General features: G+C 41.6%; 1 protein-coding gene across 1 annotated transcript in view; it reads left to right on the top strand.

The window, feature by feature from the left end:
- LOC124256521 (dual specificity mitogen-activated protein kinase kinase 1-like) overlaps positions 1-9,735 on the top strand; it is a 28,357-nt gene extending 18,622 nt beyond the window's left edge. Inside the window, 3 exon segments of the mRNA XM_046690509.1 lie at positions 2,335-2,396; positions 3,310-3,355; positions 5,897-9,735. Coding sequence (XP_046546465.1) covers positions 2,335-2,396; positions 3,310-3,355; positions 5,897-5,989 — 201 coding nt within the window. The 3' untranslated portion in view covers positions 5,990-9,735.
- Positions 9,736-20,327: the final 10,592 nt, after the last annotated feature.

Below are 20,327 nucleotides of genomic sequence, written 5' to 3'. Positions count from 1 at the left end.
AAATTCAGGCAACTAAATGGTATGTGTACAAAAATATCAAAGACTCATTTGAATGTTTTTGAATCTCTGCAAGAAATGTTTTACATGGAGTTGTAACAGGTTAAGATATCGATCTTGTGTTTTCTTGCTGCACTGACTGTTGTAAAGTTTGGATGTCTACCGTACTGTGTCTTTATAAATCAGCACTAACTTGTACACATGGTTTTAGGTTGATCGTTTCAGTTGTCTGACGGCAAGTACAAAATGTATGCCGAAACCAATCATGCTGTGCTCTTTATGATGGACGATTCTTTTGCATTTGCTTCAAATTTCTTTGTGTTAAAATGTTTAGATGCTTAAATCATGCTCTATAATTGAAGTGCTGTAATAATTTTTGCCATAAGTATGCCCTCAGAACCATTCTTCCTTTACGTTTTTGACTTCTGTTTTGGTAATTGTCCGCACTGTTAGTGCATGTTGAGCATGAAAACGTCGTCTGGTGCTCTTCAACATTCAGCATGTCCGCTCCAAGATTCTAGTCTCATTTTCCTTTTGTTTGTTTGATATGTGGCACACCACTGTGAACATAGAGGTCTCATAACTTGTTTGATTTAAGTATTTCTAGTCATTCACAGCCCAGACCTTGTTTCACGTCTCTGTAATAATGAACAACAACTAGCTGACTCCGTAACATACCTCACATGATGTGGATGATGATGATGATGGTGATGATGATGTCACTACCGTGTGAAATAACATGACTACCAAACCTTTTCTCTCCACACATTTCGTGGTTGGCATGTTGTTGAAGTATCTTATCATTTCTTGGTTGGTAGCTTGTGGTCTTGTGCAGATTTGTTCTACTAGTTAACCCCTCAGTTTTGAGGGTTATAGACCACCACCTGGCTTTCATATTTTGCTATTAGCTATTATATTTGGCTGGTCTTGTTTACTTTGGCAGAATTTACCATAACAGCTTTTAGCTGGTGTCATTCAGTGAGTAAACGTATGCTGTGATGTAGGTTGTGTTGCAGTGAATGTTGTCAAATTGTCCGTGAATTTATGAATATTTGTTCAATTTAGGAAGTTCAACTTTTTTGTTGTATTTATTTCAATGTTTATGTGTCAGGTAGATGATGAGCATGTCCGGTTTTGATTGGTGTACTTTTGCAATGATCAACTTTTGCCAGTAGAACGTATAACCTGTTCAGTCAGACCATGTGTATTGAGTTGTGTTCACACTTACAGGACAGCCAGATGTTTCGGTTAAACATAGTCAGTCTGGCATCTTTTGATAACATGTCCTACTTGAAGAGCTGTTTGTCGTAAAGTCACACAACATTCACAGGGGCGGTGGGGTAGCCTAGTGGTTAAGGTGTTCGCTCGTCACGCCAAAGACCCGGGTTTGATTCCCCACATAGGCACAATGTGTGAAGCCCATTTCTGGTGTCCCCTGTCGTTATATTGCTGGAATATTGCTAAAAGCGGCGTAAAACCAAACTCACTCACTCTCACTCACACCATTCACACCTATGCGCCCATTATGATGGTGACAATTCATTTGTCTCGTGTGGGCTCACTTATGTCACTATTTATAACACAACTCAGTCAGTCTGTTCCTGGGATAGGCAACAGCTGAATTTACTGCAAGGCACTTATGATATCTTCTTTTTGTTGCCATTACTGGATTTCAAGTAGATTTTCTGTTATTTTTTCATCTTTGCCTGATTAAGAGACTTGCCTGCTACAAGAATGCAACAGACATTCTTTACACACACTTGCTTGTACGAGACATTGTCATAAATTCAAGACAGAACGGCCTGAAGGTCCAGGTTTGTTCCCACATGGGGACAATTGGTGAAGCCCTTTGTTGGTGTCCTCTACTGGAATATTGCTAAAAGTGGCATAAAAGCTTGCCTATATATCACCCTGTATGAATCGTGGCTTTAACATGCTGACAAGTGTACAGTTAAGTCAGGGGAATACGGTTTCAGATCATAGAGGCTGCTATTGATCATATTGATGGCACTCAAGACAGGATGTTGTTAGCGGATAATGTGCAGACTTAGACATGTCTTTTTAATGCTTTTGATATTAACATTTCTCTAATTAACAATTGAGTAATCGTTACATGATTAATGTTGATGAACTGAAACATCAGATGGTTTGTACTGACTATCAATTGAAATAGATGTAAAACATTTGTCGGTGCAATAAAGTTTTGTCTTAAATGATATGAATAGCTGAACCAGTTTCAAGTTTGTGAGTGATGTTGATGAAGCTTGGTGCAGAAGAGACCCACCCACGTTGCAGCCAAATACGTGGTACATGTGTGTGCTGATGATTCTGTTGCAGGCACCACCGTCGCTGCCTAAAGGAAAGTTCTCAGAACAGTTTGATGACTTTGTAGAAAGATGGTATGTTGCCCAATCAGTTTCCTGTTTTGTCAATAGTGATGTTTGTTGATTATTTGTTGTCAACAAACAAATGTAAGTTCTGATCCTAACTAAAACTTCCAACATTTCTTCATGATGGGCAAATAATATGCAATTCTAAGATGTGACTAGGTTATTTTTAATATTACACTGTTTTTCTAAAATGAAAAATAAAATATCTTTCCTGATTTTAAGTAGACACAAGTTGAGTCCTCCTGTTGTTGGAGTGATCTCACCTAAAGTCATTTGTGAATTCATGAGCAATGTTTATGTGGCAACTAACGGGATCGAGCTGGTCAGGCTTGCTGACTTGGTTGACACATGTCATCGTATCCCAATTGCGTAGATCGGTGCTCATGCTGTTGATACCTGGATTGTCTGGTCCAGATTCAATTATTTACAGACAGCCATCATATAGCTGGAATATTGCTGAGTGCGTCTTTAAACAACAAACAAAACAAATAGAAATGATTCTCGTTTGAGCTGTAACTTGTGGCAATTTGTTCTACTCTATGGCAGGCATTAGTAGCGTTCACAAAGGTCATGCACAGATTGGCATGATTAGGATTCATTTGATTTGAGTCAAACAAACGCCTCAGTTTCTTGCTTACTTAAAACAATGTCACTAAAACACAGTTTGGCAGCTGAATCTAATGGAGGAACATGATGCAAACATAGATGTAGAACTGACAAAGGGTTGTATGTTGATTTTGTTGTGTACACGGATCATTGTTGAACCTGTGGGAGTGAAATGTATGTGTGTAAGGTAATACTAGCACAAACTGGCACAAACTGGTACAAACTGCTGCTGTGGTGTACCATATTTACTTACTCACAGCATAACAGAGTGCTTTTGCTGAGGTAGTTTAAGTTAACTTGTTAATCTTTTTCACAGTCTGAAGAAGTGCCCCTCTGACAGAGCCGACCTGCAATCTCTTATGGTAAGTCTAGCCTCATGTGTTTCCTCATTAATTAACAACCCGTGAAGATCCGGGTTAGAATGTACCTTCAGTAACCCATGCTTGTCGTAAGAGGGGTTGACGGGATCTGGTGGTCAGGCTCGCTGGCTTTGTTGACACATGTCATCGGTTCCCAATTACGCAGATCGATGCTCATGCTGTTGATCACTGGATGTGTGGTCCAGACTTGATTATTTACAGACCGCCGCCATATAGCTGGAATATTGCTGAGTGCCGCGTAAAACTAAACTCACTCACTCATTAATTAACAATATAAAATGAATAAATGATATTTGTCATACATGTGTACTACACAAGAGAAGTTGAAGACGTGGCAGCGGTTGTACAAACAGAGGTACAGATAAGCTGCGTATCTGTGTAAATTACGCAAATATTTATGTGAACACTCAATTCCTATTAAGTCTATATTCAAGTATGCTTGAATTTTTGTAAATACTCAATAAATGTGATCTTCCGTGCTACACACAAAAATGTCAAATCTTAGCTTGCGTACCGGTGGATAGATAAAATAACTGAAGAGGTTCTATTTCAGGACATGAACTTGATAACTTGCAGTCTTTCTAATCGTTTCTCATATTACAGATCAAATATAAATAGACAGTAACATTTAAACTTTATTATATTTTTACAATTAATGGAAAATGGCAAAATACCCAATTGAGTTTGAGGTGAGTAACAGTTTGGTTACTCAAAAGAAAATTAGGATACCCAATTGAGATGAACACAAGCGAATACATAACTCATTGGCCCAAACAGTTATGTGTAGCTCTGTATTAAACAACCTTAGCACTAAGACTACCTTAATTTTATGTAAGGTATGGGAGTTATGGTCCCATTTGCGCTGAGATCGCTTTGGTACAATGGCACCCTGATTGTTTTCGTTAGACTATAGTTAACCTGTTATTCTTGTTGGTTAGTCGAACACTAAGCTATTAAATGCTGGTGTTTTCATTGTTTTAAAATATTAAATTACCTGTGGACCCATTCTGATATAATGAACATGTCAGTATCTATTTCACACAAATATATCTAAGTGTCCGAGTAATTCAGTTCTCATTTTAAGAAATCCAAAATAGTGACAATTGCAGCTCAAGGTAATGCAAATGAAAACAAATATCCAGTCATTAAGCAGATCGATGTCAATCATCATGCAGCCCCATGTAAATAGGCTTCCTGAACCAAAACACTGACTTTGTTTGCATGAAATGTTTGTATGAGCTGACAGCCATGTTTTCTGCTTGAAGTAATCAAACATGGAATTACAGTCCATTTGGGTTCAACGAGAACGATGAATGATTAAATAACTCGAGATAGGGATAAGTGCACAAAACATAAATAAGACACATGGTCCTGAAACCTCTGTACCCAACAGGATCTGAAATGTGGCGTTTTATGATCGATCACGGAAAAGTTGTCATGTAACATTGTACTATTTTCACGCTTCACACCGAGGGGTGACAAACGGCTGGTACTGTAACAGCACCGGCACGCTCATAACTCAGCACACACCCTACTAGTCAGGAAACGGCCGGCATTGTTCCACCAGCCGTAGCTGATATTAAAGGTTATGCAATTCAAGGTCATTATGTCTGAAATGTGTAAGCCTTTTTGATGACAATTATGATAAACCTGGAATACTGTTACAAATGGTGTTTACCACCCAATCGCACACCCAGAGGCGTGGAAATTGTCCTGCAGTAAACATGTTTTTCCAGACATGAAGTTATTTACCAGGAAGTGCAAGTAAGTTTCTTCTATAGGTAGTTTGATGGGACTTGTTTTTAGGTTGCAGTATATGTTTCTTCGCCAACCGGAAATGATGTTATTTAACTGAAGGTGCATGTGACAGTTTTCATACTCTCAGAAAGAGGGAGGATGTCGCTACTTCTGTTCCTGGTTTTTGAACATAACACTTTACAATCTTATGTTCTTATACCCTTGGGGCAGTGGGGTAGCCTAGTGGTTACAGCGTTCGCTCGTCACGCTGAAGGCCCGGGTTCGATTCCCCACATGGGCTTAATGTGTGATGCCCATTTCTGGTGTCCCCTGCCGTGATATTGCTGGAATATTGCTAAAAGCGGTGTAAAACCCAACTCACTCACTCACTCTTATACCCTTGAAGATCTGGGTTAGAATTGGCCTTCAGCAACCCATGCCTGTCGTAAGAGGCAACGTATCCGAGTTGCACAGATTGATTCTCAATCAACACAAGTTGAATCCTCCTGTTGTTGGAGTGATGTCACCTAAAGTTGTTTGTGAATTCATGTACATTGTTTATATGGTCACTAACGGGATCGGGATCGGGTGGTCAGGCTTGCTGACTTGGTTGACACATGTCATCAGTTCCCAATTGCGTGCATCGATGCTTCAGCTGTTGATCACTGGATTGTCTGGTCCAGACGCGGTCATTTACAGACTGCCATCATATAGCTGGAATATTGCTGAGTGCTGCGTTAAACAACAATCAAACACTCGAACAATCACTCTTCTTCTTTTTTGCAGAATCACAGCTTTGTAAAGAAATGCGAGAGCAGTGAGGAGGTCAATATCGGCCAGTGGGTGTGCAAGGTGATGAGCATCAAGGAGGCCAGCTGAGGACAGAATGACGTCCGTGACAAGTGTGAGCGTGTAGAGTGTATGTGTGACTGAGCATGAATGGGTGTCCAAAGACTGACTGCCAGATAACAACTCCAAGCATCAAAAAGGAAGAAAAATGGCCACTTTTGATTCACAAACAGATCTTACCTTTAATCCTCTGTTTGGAGATTCTAGGTAGTTCTTCTATGTACACATTTATAGCACAATTTATTTTAATATTTTAGTGCTTAAATTCCAGTGCTATAAATTTTAATGTGATAGATTCTAGTAGAAATAACATCCCAATTTGTATCTGTGTGGCAACAGGATGTTTGTCCACACAAATAAGCTAAAAAAACATTGTTGGAAAAGTGCTTCTATTTGTGTGTGGAGTTTGGAGCTAACATCACACTGAAATGAAAATATGCTTCTTACGAATAAATGGTTATGAGTATGCTGTGCTCAAAGTATGTATGTAATCATTTTTGATGATCTTGTAGGTTTATATAGTGAAGTTGGCATTGCACCACATGTTTCTTCTTGAATAAAAGTCATCATTACAGATATAAGCAGCCTTAGAAATCCGTTCTTTTGAAAACAAGTCCAGTGGACTAATGTTTGCCTGTTAGCAAATTTTTTTACAATTTCTTCCTTTTGGTTTGGTCAGATCCAATTGAAAAATTGAGAACTGGTTCAGAATTATTGGTCTTAAATGCTGCTAGTCAGCAAGGATTCCATCAGTGGATTTTATCGTCCTTTGCACAATGTCGTCTTTTGAATCAAGTTGGCATGAGTAACTGGCATGAATTTCTAAGGCTGCATCTCATATTGTTTCTTGAATAAAAGTCCACATCTTTTTGTTAGACTGGAGGTAAGAACATGTTCTAGGTTCGCCTTGATATGAGTAAATCTGTAGGGAACAGTGAGACAGCAGTGGTCAGTGCCAGGCTATTGGACAAGGGCATAGGAAGTAGGGCATCCTCCATAGACACTGGGCTGTATGACCTGTTGCTGTAGACCTACAAGTCTGTAGTCGGACCTTATTTCACTCCATCGTGTGTCTGTGTCAGTGTGTTACGTCAGATTCCACAGGTGTTGTTTGACTATGATGTCTGTCTCCCATCGGATGTGTTTTATCAGATTCCACAGATCTTTCTTTAGAGATATGCTTGACTACATGGTGTGTCTCACAATTGATAGGTTACTCTACAAGTCAGTATGCTTGTCTACATAGTGTGTCTCCCGATTGCTAGGTTAATCTGAAGGTTATTATGTTGGGTAATGCTTGACTACATTCTGTGTCTCTTGTCAGACATTTATGGTGCTATTGTGAAACTGAATCCCAATTGAGACACGACGGTCATTTACATAACCAGAGGCTGCAGAAACATCACTGTTCTCTCTGATTCTAATTTAAAATTTTCCCATTGGGATTGTATGAATAGAAGAACATTAGATCGTGAGGAGGCGTTGCCTAGACTCCTCAATTTCTTCTGATAACCAAAATTGTAGATATCATTTACCATATTTGCAAAACATTTTTGAATTTTGTTCTTTACAAAATTCAGAAGTACTTATTTACCCACCCATGGTCGAAGGTGCCAGGAATGGCATGTAAGGATTTTATCCTGGATATAATCCTTGGTTTGTCAGTGCTTGTAGACATAAACAGTTAGGGAAGGAAGTACAGACTACACCATAGAACTAAGACAGTGTTTAAAGCAGGAAGAAACACAACTATCTGACTCTGCATTTAAGTGGCGGTCTGTTCAAAGATACATGCTTGACCTATACATCTGTAAGAAAGTACCAATTGACCCACATCTATGTGGGACATTATTTCCTATAACAATATTGTATGTCTTAGATATGTACCAATATTTACCATTATGAATAATATCCCAATCCAACAGCATTTAGTTTTGTACTCATCATTAACATGACATTGTGACCTTCCAGAGTATGTAGTACGACAATCATAGGTGGCATGGCATTAGCTGGAAGCTACAAAGTAATTGTCAGTTCCCCAATGAAATAGCACTTTAATTTAACATATAATTTCTAAAAATTACAGTTTTCTTTTTACTGAAATTTCAGTATGCGGTTTTCAAGGTTTTGAATGCCAGAATCTTTGCAAAACATATCTACATGGTGTAGTTTTGTAGTGTGGTGATTGTAAAATGAATGTTGTTTTGTAATGGAGGCTAGTGGCTGTCCAGAGGAATGTTGCAAGGATATTGTCAGTGCCAGCACTAAGATCATTCATTGTAAATGTCCATTGTCTATTATCATTCTCTATTCAAACTACAGAATCTGATTTACCCATTCAGATATGGAGATGACAAAATGTGTACGAAGTTTGTGTGACTGCTTCTGTTCTTTGAATGATGTAGCAGTTGAGGAATTTATGCACTGTGTTATTGCAAGTGGCTCATGTGTATTGTGTATGTTTTGTTAGTGTGTCCTGTAGTTGAAGAAACCAGAATTCCAGCTTGTTCTCATCTACTATTAGTAGTGTAGACCTGCATACCATATGTGATACCATGTGGTGGTCAAAAGGCCATGTGGAGAACATGCATGCCAGGCTGTTGATTTCCTCATCTTGTTGACCTGCATTCCATACTATTGTGGCCACAAAGGTCTTGTACAAGACCTGTATATCATTCTATTGATTGCCAAGCAGGTATTCAGGACGACCTGCATACCATACTATTGATTGCCAAGCAGGTATTCAGGACGACCTGCATACCATATTATTGATTGCTAAGCGGGTATTTGGGACGACCTGCATTCCATACTATTGATGGCCTCAAAGGTCTTGTACAAGACCTGTATATCATTCTATTGATTGTCAAGCAGGTATTCAGGACGACCTGCATACCATACTATTGATTGCCTCAAAGGTCTTGTGGAAGACCTCCATACCATACTATTGATTGCCATGGCGGCATTGTGGTTGACTTGCATGCTGTGCTCTTGATGGCCACTTGGTAATGGGGTGGACCTGCAAGTTGTCTTATTGGTGGCCACAGGTCATGTGGTAGACCTGTGTATCATACTACGGAATTATGGCAGCCCTGCATCCCATAGAACTGAAGGCCACATGGGTAGGCTGCATATGATGCTACTGACTCCAGCTCAGGTCAAATTGTGGCTATGCGTTCTTGTCAGGAATGTAATAACGTTACAAATCGTCAGTCACATCCATGGCCATCCTGAACAGGACACATACTGGAGTTGTCAACATAGCCATGTAATGAGACAAAGTTAACTGCAGCACCCACAACAGTGTCCATGCCCTTCCACAGGCCTCTCCACAAATGGTTTGTTGTTTAAAGCTGCACTCAGCTATATGGGGTCTCCACAAATGGTATAGCATCCAAACCTATTAGGCCCCAACCTCTCCCACCCACCCAGGACAAACCAACAGGTGAGGAGCGCTGCCTAGGGGACAAACTAACAGTACACATGTACATAAGCATTGCCTACCAGATGTTTACTACATTGCTAGTGATGTTATTTATTCTAGTAATTTGAAAATGATTATATACCATTTACATATTTGTAAGTTGTTTCCTTGGAGAAAAGTCCTTCTATTTTTCTGAACTTTGAGATATTTGATTATTAAATGTTGTATGTATATTTCCATTTAAGCTGGTGTAATGCCCCGTGACCTGTGTGTCTATGAGCAAGGCAGATGGTTGATATTATAGCATAGTCTGCCTTTTAAATGCATTTAATAAAGATCTATATGGATATTTCAACTACTGTTTCTTGTGTTATATAATGCAGAGGTTAAACCTGGCGGAAATGGTGAGGTAAAGATATGAAAATGTTATTTATGATATATGTATTTCATATGTACAAAGCTGACAAGGAGGAAAGAAAAAATATAACTACATGTTTAGTTAGATCAATGAACCTTATGGGGCGGTGGGGTAGCCTAGTGGTTAAAGCGTTGGCTCGTCACGCCGAAGACCTGGGTTCGATTCCCCACATGGGTATAATATGTGAAGCCGATTTCTGGTGTCTCCCGCCGTGATCTTGCTGGAATATTGTTAAAAGCGGCGTTAAACCCAACTCACTCACTCACTCAATGAACCTGAAACTTGCATACTTATTCTGACCAATGAGAAGAATCACAATTAGTTCAAGAAGGGTGAATCCGAATTTCAAATTACTCAGCAATAAAAGGTCCGGGTTAGAATCGGTCTTCAGCAACCCATGCTTGTCGTAAGGGGCGACTAACGGTATGGGGTGGTCAGGCTCGCTGACTTGGTTGAAACATGTCATCGTATCCCAATTGCGTAGATCGATGCTGATGATGTTGATGACAGGATTGTCTTTTTGCAGACTCGATTTTTTTACAGACCGCCGCCATATAGCTGGAATATTGCTGAGTGCGGCATTAAACAAGCCGACCAACCTTCTATAACAGTGATATTTGTTTTGAAGATACTGAAATGATAAAAGTGATGCGCCAATTGTTGATGCACCAAACACATGCCCCTGCATTGTTACCGTGTCAATGGATCTGTGTGCACTCGTTTTTCTTTCTCAGTTCTTTGGCGAGCATGTAACGCAGGTTGTTCGTGAAGTGCTGGAGGATTAACATCCCACCGGATACCCATTCACTGCTCAGAGCATGCCTAATGTGATGCGTGGATTTCAGTCTGCTACTCCTCTTATCAGAAAGCCAGATGCTGACTGGTTGAATTGAAACCTGGCGTGGTCTCTTATGTGCTTTACATATGAACCTCCAGGATCGAGGGAGTTTCGTTTTCTGCCACCTCTTTAGCAATAATCACGTCGGGGACACCAGAAATGGGATTCACACGTACATATGTGGGGAATCGAACCAGGATCTTCGGCGTGACGAGCGGACGCCTCATCCTCTGGGCTACCTACCAAAACCGCATATTCCCTACAGAGATACAAACCCATCACATGTTCCATACAGAGGTACAAATCCATCACGTAGTCCCTTCAGAGGGACACGCTAGGCTAACCACTAGGCTACCCACTAGGCTATCCCACCGCCCCTCAAAGAGAGGCTTGATAAAAAAAACCCTACAACGGCCATAAGATGAATTCTCGATCCAAACCGGTATCTTAATCACATTACATCAACGCATTACATCATCATAAAGTTAAAAGTACTTTTAGACGCAATCATCATATTTCCAGAAAATAAAAAAAAACGCCCGTAAAAGAAAATACTATACAAAATATGAGCGAATCCGGACCAAGACCCTAATATTGAAACTTGCGTTTATCAGCTGTAGAAAGAAATTAATCACCGTAATAATGATGTTTTCCCGATCTAATTTCCTTAAGAACATTCTACAACAAAAACATCTCAAATACGCAGTTTTAGTAACTTAATGGCGTGTTCAGCTTCATCAATCTCCGTTAATCCCCGCCTTGAAACTTTAATCTTGTAAGTGGCAAATCTACAGTGTACTTTAATTATCTCCTTTGATTAGTTAGTTTGACAAGGCCTCGACAGCTTGTTGCCGAAAAAACTCAATGAATTGTATTGTATCTAGGAAACACCTCGTAGATGCATTGGTGTTCAGAACGTGACCAGAAGTCCGCGGACCGCAATTCGCTGTTCAGAGTTGTGGCCCCTGGGTACATGGGTTCGAATCCGGGTTATGTGAGTAAGTGAGTATGGTTTTACGCCGCTTTTAGCAATATTCCAGCAATATCACGGCGGGGGACACCAGAAATGGGCTTCACACACTGTACCCGTGTGGAGAATCGAACACGAGACTTTCGCGTGACGAGCCAACGCTTTAACCACTAGGCTACCCCACCGCCCGCAGGTTATGTTACGATGCATGTCACATGTCACCACTCACCGTGAGTCACTGTTATACTGGCATACTGTAAAAAAGCGGGAGTTAACCCAGATCATTCACTCACTCGCTAGATTAAGGCTGTTTATATCAATTAAGGATGTTTTGATATACGGCAATTGCCACATCACGTGGCGGTTGAGAGAACTGCTATAAGTCGAGTCATCTCGAGGGTACGGTGCTCATCGTGACCCCTCTTCAGGGAATACACCTGTGAAAATCCGTTTGTCGTAAGAGGGTCCTTATGGGTGGTCAGGCTCGTTGACTTGGTTGACAGGTTATCGTATTCCAGGCGTCGGTCGATGCTCATGCTGTTGTAAGCCGCACACAGCAATATTCAAGCTATATGGCAGCGGTCTGTAAATAATCGGGTCTGGACCAGACAATCCAGTGATCAACAGAATGAGCATCAATTGCGGGTTAGAATTGGTCTTCAGCAACCCATGCTTGTCGGAAGAGGCGACTAATGAGACAGAGTTGTCAGGCATGCTGATTTGGTTGATGCATGTCACAGTATCCAGTTATCGATGCTCATGATGTCAATCACTGGATTGTCTGCACCAGCCGCCATTATTCACAGACCGCCGGAAAATGGCTGAGTACAGCGTCAACAAATAAACAAACAAAACAAACCTATCATCGACTCACTCTTTCTTTTCTTGATCCGGGTTCTGATTTGTTTCTTTGTTTCCTCTATAATCATAAACATGGTCTTAAAACTATACTGCTTGTTCTAAAACTGTAGGGGGCGGTGGGGTAGCCTAGTGGTTAAAGCGTTGGCTCGTCACGCCGAAGGCCCGGGTTCGGATCCCCACATGGGTACAATATGAACCCCATTTCTGGTGTCCCCCGCCGTGATGTTGCTGGAATATTGCTAAAAGCGGCGTAAAACCAAACCCAGTCAGTCAGTCTAAAACTGTATGTACGTTTCCAGTATAATAAGACATTGGATACACATTGATTTTTTTCTCTCCAACAGACCATTAAAGGTTCTCATAGAGATAATCGATATCTATTATAACCAGTCTATTGTTGTAGTATTATTGTGACAACTGTAAACATGTAAATATCTCTCTCCAGCGTTTCATATTTATCCCCGGACACCGGATTTCCTTGCTATTTCCGTCGTTGATCAATCCGAGTTCTTCATTGTGTAGTCGGACCACTAACTAAATAATTTCAATAACGTAAAGTCTTGTAGCGGTAGTGATCACTTTTGATCTGACAGTAATGACATTGACAAACTCACATGGTTATACATAGCAACCGTGCCTCTTGTTATACTTTTATTGAAAGGCCGAAATAAACAGATCGACCAACCAGTCACTGGCAGGAACGAGACATACATCAACAAACGGGATCACATGAAACCTAATCATTTATTGTAAGCACCTCTTTCAGCACGCCGTGGAATATCACCACATGGTATGGATCGGTCTATTCAACTGGGCTACTGAATATGTATTTACACCACAGGACACAGGAAACAGAAAGAACATGGCAAATGAAAGGAAAATCGTGATGTGTTGTTCCTTGATTGTTGAGATACATTAAAACCGCGTGAGATATCAAGACGTTATTTACCTAACCCTTGGAAATCATCAACACGTCCAGCAAGATGGGTAGCTGTCGCCTACGGTGCAAAGTTTTTGCCACTTTACCAGCTTATCAGATACAGTGATGTTGGATAAAACTGGTTACAATTAATACTATGCTATCTCTTTGCCATATATTTACATTCATGAATTGATGGGATGGGATTAGGTTCATCAAAGACTGACAGACTGAGTGTGGTTTTACGCCGTTTTGAGCAGTATTCCAGCAATATCACGGCGGGGACACCAGAAATGGGCTTCACACATTGTACCCGTATGGGGAATCAAACCCCGGCCTTCGGCATGACGAGCGAACGCTTAAACCGCTAGGCTACCCCACCGCCCCTACTGCATATTGGAAGAGTCACTTGGCAGATCTACCAAGGCAATGCACTGGGGCCAATGGAAGGACCGCCTGCTCGCCATTCTAGACTACGTGTTTCGAGACGATAACGACCGTCTCCACCGTTGACATATCTTTAACTGACAACATCAAGCAAAACAATTAATGATAACAAAATAGATAAATAAAAACTTTTAAAAAATATTAAAAATGAAATAAAAATCTCCACCAGATTGCCATAGCAAACTATTGGGTTACCACTTTTCCAACGGAGGCATGTGACGTGCTCGGGAGACTTGCATCTCGACGTTGCCAACAAGTGGACAACGACCTAAAGTTTGTCAGTAAGAGATTGATTAATCGGACCATCACAGATTGCATAAATGAATCTTCCAATCGTGGGAATGAACCATCGAAAACATGCCCCAAACAAAGTTTCACTACACCCTCTGCTGTCATTCAATTTTGTTTGCCACGATGGATTACACGGCGCTAACATGTTCTGTTCATCGTACTGTCGCATCCAGTCCTCCTCATCCTTATCAATAGTCAACACATTCTTGTTCATCTGTTATCATCTAATCGTACATAATATACCTTACGTCTTGTAGAAAGTCTGTATCAATAAATCGTTTTCATTTGTGTGTAGTTTTCTTTGTTTTTGCGCGAACCAGAGTGATGACATCGGACAAGATAATGAAACACCCACACGCTACTAATATTGCCATTCCCACACTGGCTATGGTGATGCTTGAAGGCCGCTGGTCATCTGCGCTTGTGTAGAGAGCCTCGAACTTCGCCAGCCCCCGCTTGTCCAACAACAGACTTTCCCGAACTTCCTCCTTTCGTTGCTGCAGGTCGTCAAACCTCAGAGCATTGTATCGATGTTTGGGCTTGCAGAAACACCGACATGGACTTGTGGTTGGAGGCGTAGTAACAGTCGTCTGTGTTGGAGAAGGAAGGGTCGAGATGGTGTACAGTAGGTTTGGCGAATCTGAAATTGCTGAAGTGGATGAAGCAACAACACTTGTTTTCTCAGTATTGTCCATGGTAGGAATGACATTGTCACTGTTTGTTTCCAGAATGTTTCTTGTCAATGTTGACACTGCATATGCGCTTGACGATGTGATCAGAACGCCTGAATCTATGGTAGAAACGCTTGACGATGTGATCTGAACGTTTGAATCTATGGTAGAACTGCTTGACGATGTGATCTGAACGTTTGAATCTATGGTAGAAACGCCTGACGATGTGATCAGAACGTTTGAATCTATGGTAGAACTGCTTGACGCTGTGATATGAACGTTTGTATTTATGGTAGAAACGCTTGACGCTGTGATCTGAACGCTTGAATCTATGGTAGAACTGCTTGACGTTTTGATCTGAACGTTTGTATCTATGGTAGAACCGCTTGACTGACCGATGTAAGCGCTTGAGTCAAGTAATTCTATGACATAACTGCTTGACATTATGAAACCGCCTGACTCCACTCTGTACCCATCTGATTCCGCAGAATACACACTGGTATATGTAGGTGTATGTACTATTTCCGAATTCCCGATGCCTACCATTGCACTGCTGGCGTCTAGCATCTCGAGCGTTGTAACAGTCGTCGAACTTGGGGTAATGTTTGAGGAAACTCTAAGTGTAATATTTGTCGAGCGTCGATCTATGTCTAAATCCACTGGACTCGTGGAAGTTGTAGTTGCTGTCGGTGCTGCGGACACATACATGACGTCGTCAGTGGATTCCGACGTCCCAGAAATATGGTTGGTCCACACTACGGCCGTCGCCGTGACCTCTGACCTGGTCGTTGATGAGCTGCTCGTTGATGTACTGGTTACTTCTATCCGGGAGCTCACAACGTCATCTGGTGCAGTGGTTGAAAGAACTGTAAACAGACAATCATTTAAACATCACTCAAGAGTGTATAACAGTATATTGTCTCAAAATGGGACAATGCACTGTGTAAATGAAAACAGTTTAAGTTTCTCTGACTATACACCATTCGCCAATCCTCCGCCCGCCTGTTTGAGCTGAACTTCAGATCCTCCTAGGCTTCTGAATATAAAATGTATTTCAAATATTTTAGGGTCATGCTCTTACAAGTATACTTTTCTTTCATAAACAACGAAACCCTATCAGCCCTGCAACACACTTTAGTCACATTTACAGCCTTCATGCACATTGTTTCTTCCACGAATAGTATTGACTTGGGCTTCTTGGGACAGAAACACAGTTGTAAGAATAGCAACGATGTGAACTAATCTGAGAAGAGTGAGTGAGTGAGTTTAGTTTTAAGCCGCTTTTAGCAATATTCCATCAATATCACCAGACACCAGAAATGGACTTCACTGAGCAACATTCTAGCTATATGGCGACGGTCTGTAGATAATAGAGTCTGGACCAGAGAATCCAGTGATCAACAGCATGAGCATTGATCTGCGCAATTGGGAACCGATGACATGTGTCAACCAAGTCAGCGAGCTTGACCACCCAAGCATGGGTTACTGAAGATCAATTTTAACCCGGACCTTCACGGGTCCGAAATGTGAAGAGACATATAGTGCATGATAAACAAATCCGCTGACAATAACCACTGACCGATAGGTGTTGAAGTATTCAGCTGTCCGCACCCTCTTATAGTTGTGACGGTCGGCCACTCACACGCTGGGCGCATTTGCTGGTTACATGGTACGTCATCCCACTGCCAGTCATACCAGTTCGCTACAGCCATGCAGTCCCCGGAGCCATCCGGCTGATCGGGATACCAGCTAAGATGACAAAACTGATCGCTGTCAGACCATTCCCAGCTGCCAGACCCTGTTCTGTAGCCACCAAGCCAGTAACTGTCTCCTGCAAGTACACGAATAATAATTCCTAATACATTTAATTATTTTCATTACGAGAACCGAGAAGCATCTAAATCTACACTTAAGTAACGGCTGTGTCCAAACGGTTCACATGCTAATAAGTAAATAGTGGTTGATTCTTTCATCAATATTTTAGGTATAACAGGGTTAGCAGCTTTATTAGAAGGAAACACAGAGAGTGAGTGAGTGAGTTAAAATTTAACGCCGCATCGGCATTGATTCAGTGAGTGAGTGAGTGAGTGTGGGGAATCGAACCGGGGTCTTCGGCGTGACGAGCGCACGCCTTAACCACTAGGCTACCCCACATCCCCGGCACTGATTCAGTCAAGTTCACACAAACACATAATTACTCAAAGTTACAGTCAAAAGCAAGTTTTCATATATACATTTTAACATCACAATATTATCTGTTTACAAATTAAAAAATGATGTACAATATCATTTGCAATTTGAAAATGGGCTATGACAATACTGTTTACAATCTACAACACAGGCCAAAATATCCAGAATTAATAAACAGGCAAATATAAAGTATATATACATGTATATGTAAAGTATATGGTACAGGGCGGTGGGGTAGCCTTGTGGTTAAAGCGTTAGCTCGCCACGCCGAAGACCCGGGTTCGATTCCCCACATGGGCACAATGTGTTAAGCCCATTTCTGGTGGCCCCCGCCGTGATATTGCTGGAATATTGCTAAAAGCGGCGTAAAACTAAACTCAGTCAGTCAGTATATGGTACAGATCTATGAAATACAACCAGACGCAGGTCTTTTTGTTTGTAGTATATTATGATCTGTTGATTATTTATATAATACATTAAGTATACATCTGAAAACCACTTTTGCGTTTAGTTTGTTTTGCAAAGTATATGTCAGAATTATGAGACAAGAGGGTCTTTGTTAATATACGATAGTACTGTAAAGAAAGGGTCCTTATCAATATGTCAAATGAGAAGTGAGAACACAGTGGCAAGTAAGTCGTTTTCTATACTAGGCACATAAAGAAACTGTGCATACAAAAATTGAAAATCTAAATTTATCAAACCTGTGTAGACACATAAGGATTTAAACTCAGAGATTAGTGACATGTATCCAACATGCATGCACGTGCCACGTTCCGTGACGTCAGTGGGTTCGTCCTTTGAGACGTGCAATACGTTGTTGCATGCGCATTCCGGGAAAGAGAAACAGAGCAAATGAATGCCACACAATACTGTCACTTTGGAAAGCTCAACCCCTGCCCTTGCGATCGTTCAAAAAATTAAACGGCTATTGAAACGCATAGCATGCCAAGCTCACGTCTGCAAAACGTCATGAGGCCATGGGGATGGTCCGTGGGGGAATGTCTCAACAACAAGTGGCTGCACATTTCCACTACCACCGGAACACCATTTCTGCACTGGTGAGACGCTACCAGAACACAAATGACGTCATCGATCGGCCACGTTCTGGACGTCCACGTGTAACAACGCCAAGACAGGACATATGGATAAGGGTGACCCACCTTCGCCACAGTTTTGGTGGTGGTTCCGTGATGATTTGGGGTGGAATAACAGCACGCCAAAGAACTCCTTTGGTGATTGTTCAGGGCAGCTTAACTGGTTTGGGCTACAGGGATCAGATTCTTCGACCTGTGGCAATTCCTTTTCTGCAACGTCATGGCCCTGGGTTAACATTCCAACAGGACAATGCCCGCCCTCATACGGCAAGGATTGCTATGGATTTCTTGCAACACCACAACGTTGACTTACTGCCTTGGCCTGCAAATTCACCGGATCTCTCCCCGATAGAGCATGTTTGGGACGAGATGGATCGACGTCTACGCCGTCTTCTCATCCGCCAGATAACGTCCTTGACCTTGCAACAGAACTTGAGAGAATCTGGCGTGACATCCCACAAGCCTTCCTTGCACACGTTTGATAGGCTCTATGAGTCGTCGATGCACTGCTGTTCTCAATGCCGATGGTGGACATACCCGTTATTGAGCTTGTGACATGGTCGTTTGACCCTTGTCCCGCTTGTGGACTCGTGACGTCATTGTGATTGACTTTTCAATTGAAATTCTCCCGACCTGTTATGGTCTCATGATCCCTCCATTAAAGTTTATATGTACCTTTGACATTGTTATCGTACTTATCAACTGGAATCATATTTTGACAATGCACAGTTTCTCTATGTGGCTAGTATGTATCAGACCACTGGGTCTTAGTCTGTATGATGCTGTGAATGTAAAACCGAGTTCTTCACTTTGTCCAGTAACTGAGTACCATATGAAACAAGAGACCATTCCAAAACCTAGAAGAAGACGAACTGATAAAGCACAAGGAGCGAATAAGTTGTTTATTTTGAAGCCTGTTTACTAAGTCACATATATCACGTTGTGTAAAAGCTTCACCTGTGAGGTGGGGCGGTGGGGTAGCCTAGTGGTTAAAGCATTCGATCGTCACGCCGAAGACTCGGGTTCGATTTCCCACATGGGTACAGTGTGTGAAGCCCATTTCTGGTGTCCTAAACCGTGATATTGCTGGAATATTGCTAAAGGCGGCGTAAAATCATACTCACTTACTCACATAACCCGGATTCGAACCCATGTACCCAGGGGGCAACAACTCTGAACAGCGAATTGCGGTCCGCGGACTTCTGGTCACGTACTGAACACCAATGCATCTACAAGGTGTTTCCTAGATACAAAACAATTCATTGGGTTTTTTTTTCGGCAACAAGCTGTCGAGTCTTGTCAAACTAACTAATCAAAGGAGATAATTAAAGTACACTGTAGATTTGCCGCTTACAAGATTATGGGTTGGAAGTTCCGCTTTATCGCGCGTGTATCTGTAACTTCATCACTATTATCGTTTACGCACAATGGACCGGCTGTGCGTCAATGAAGAAAGATTGAAAGACGGCCGTTCTAACAAGTACTGTGATTGCCTTTAAACAACCGGGAGAGGAAACTGCAACAGTGAACGTGAATGCCGTTCTCTCAAAATAAGTTTCAAGGCGGGGATTAACGGAGATTGATGAACCTGAACACGCCATTAAGTTATTAAAAACTGCGTATTTGAAATGTTTCTGTTGTAGAATGTTCTTAAGGAAATTAGATCGGGATAACACATTATTACGGTGATAAATTTCTTTCTACAGCTGAAAAACGCGAGTGTTTCAATATTAGGGTCTTGGTCCAGATTCGCTCATATTTTGTACAATGTGTGAAGCCTATTTCTGGTGTCCCCCGCCGTGATATTGCTCGAATATTGCTAAAAGCAGCGTAAAACTATACTCACTCACTCACTCACTCACTCACTCACTCACTCAGGTGTGAGGTCAGTGGTAAGACCCACGAGCACCTGTTTGGAGTTGAAATAAATCAATGCACGGTTGAAATTCGGACCATAGCCCATAGAGAGTTAAATGTGGGACGTGAGTTGTTTGGCTGCTCATACAACACAATGAATCTTTAGTCGGCGCAGCGGTGGGGTAGCCTAGTGGTTAAAATGTTCGCTCGTCACGCCGAAGACCCGGGTTCGATTCCCCACTATATATGAAGCCCATTGCTAAATGCGGCGTAAAACTAAACTCACTCACCTTTAGTCGTCACACATGATGACCTAAAACATTTTCTAACGTCTAATGGAATATATGGATGGAATTCATGGATAAGCGATACGTACCGTCCGTACGGG

This window comes from Haliotis rubra, unplaced genomic scaffold (assembly GCF_003918875.1).
Source record: "Haliotis rubra isolate DU_JTF1 unplaced genomic scaffold, ASM391887v1 Scf63, whole genome shotgun sequence".
Lineage (NCBI taxonomy): Eukaryota > Metazoa > Mollusca > Gastropoda > Lepetellida > Haliotidae > Haliotis > Haliotis rubra.
Note: the sequence above shows the minus strand (reverse complement) of the source record. Positions and strands in the feature narration are given on the sequence as shown.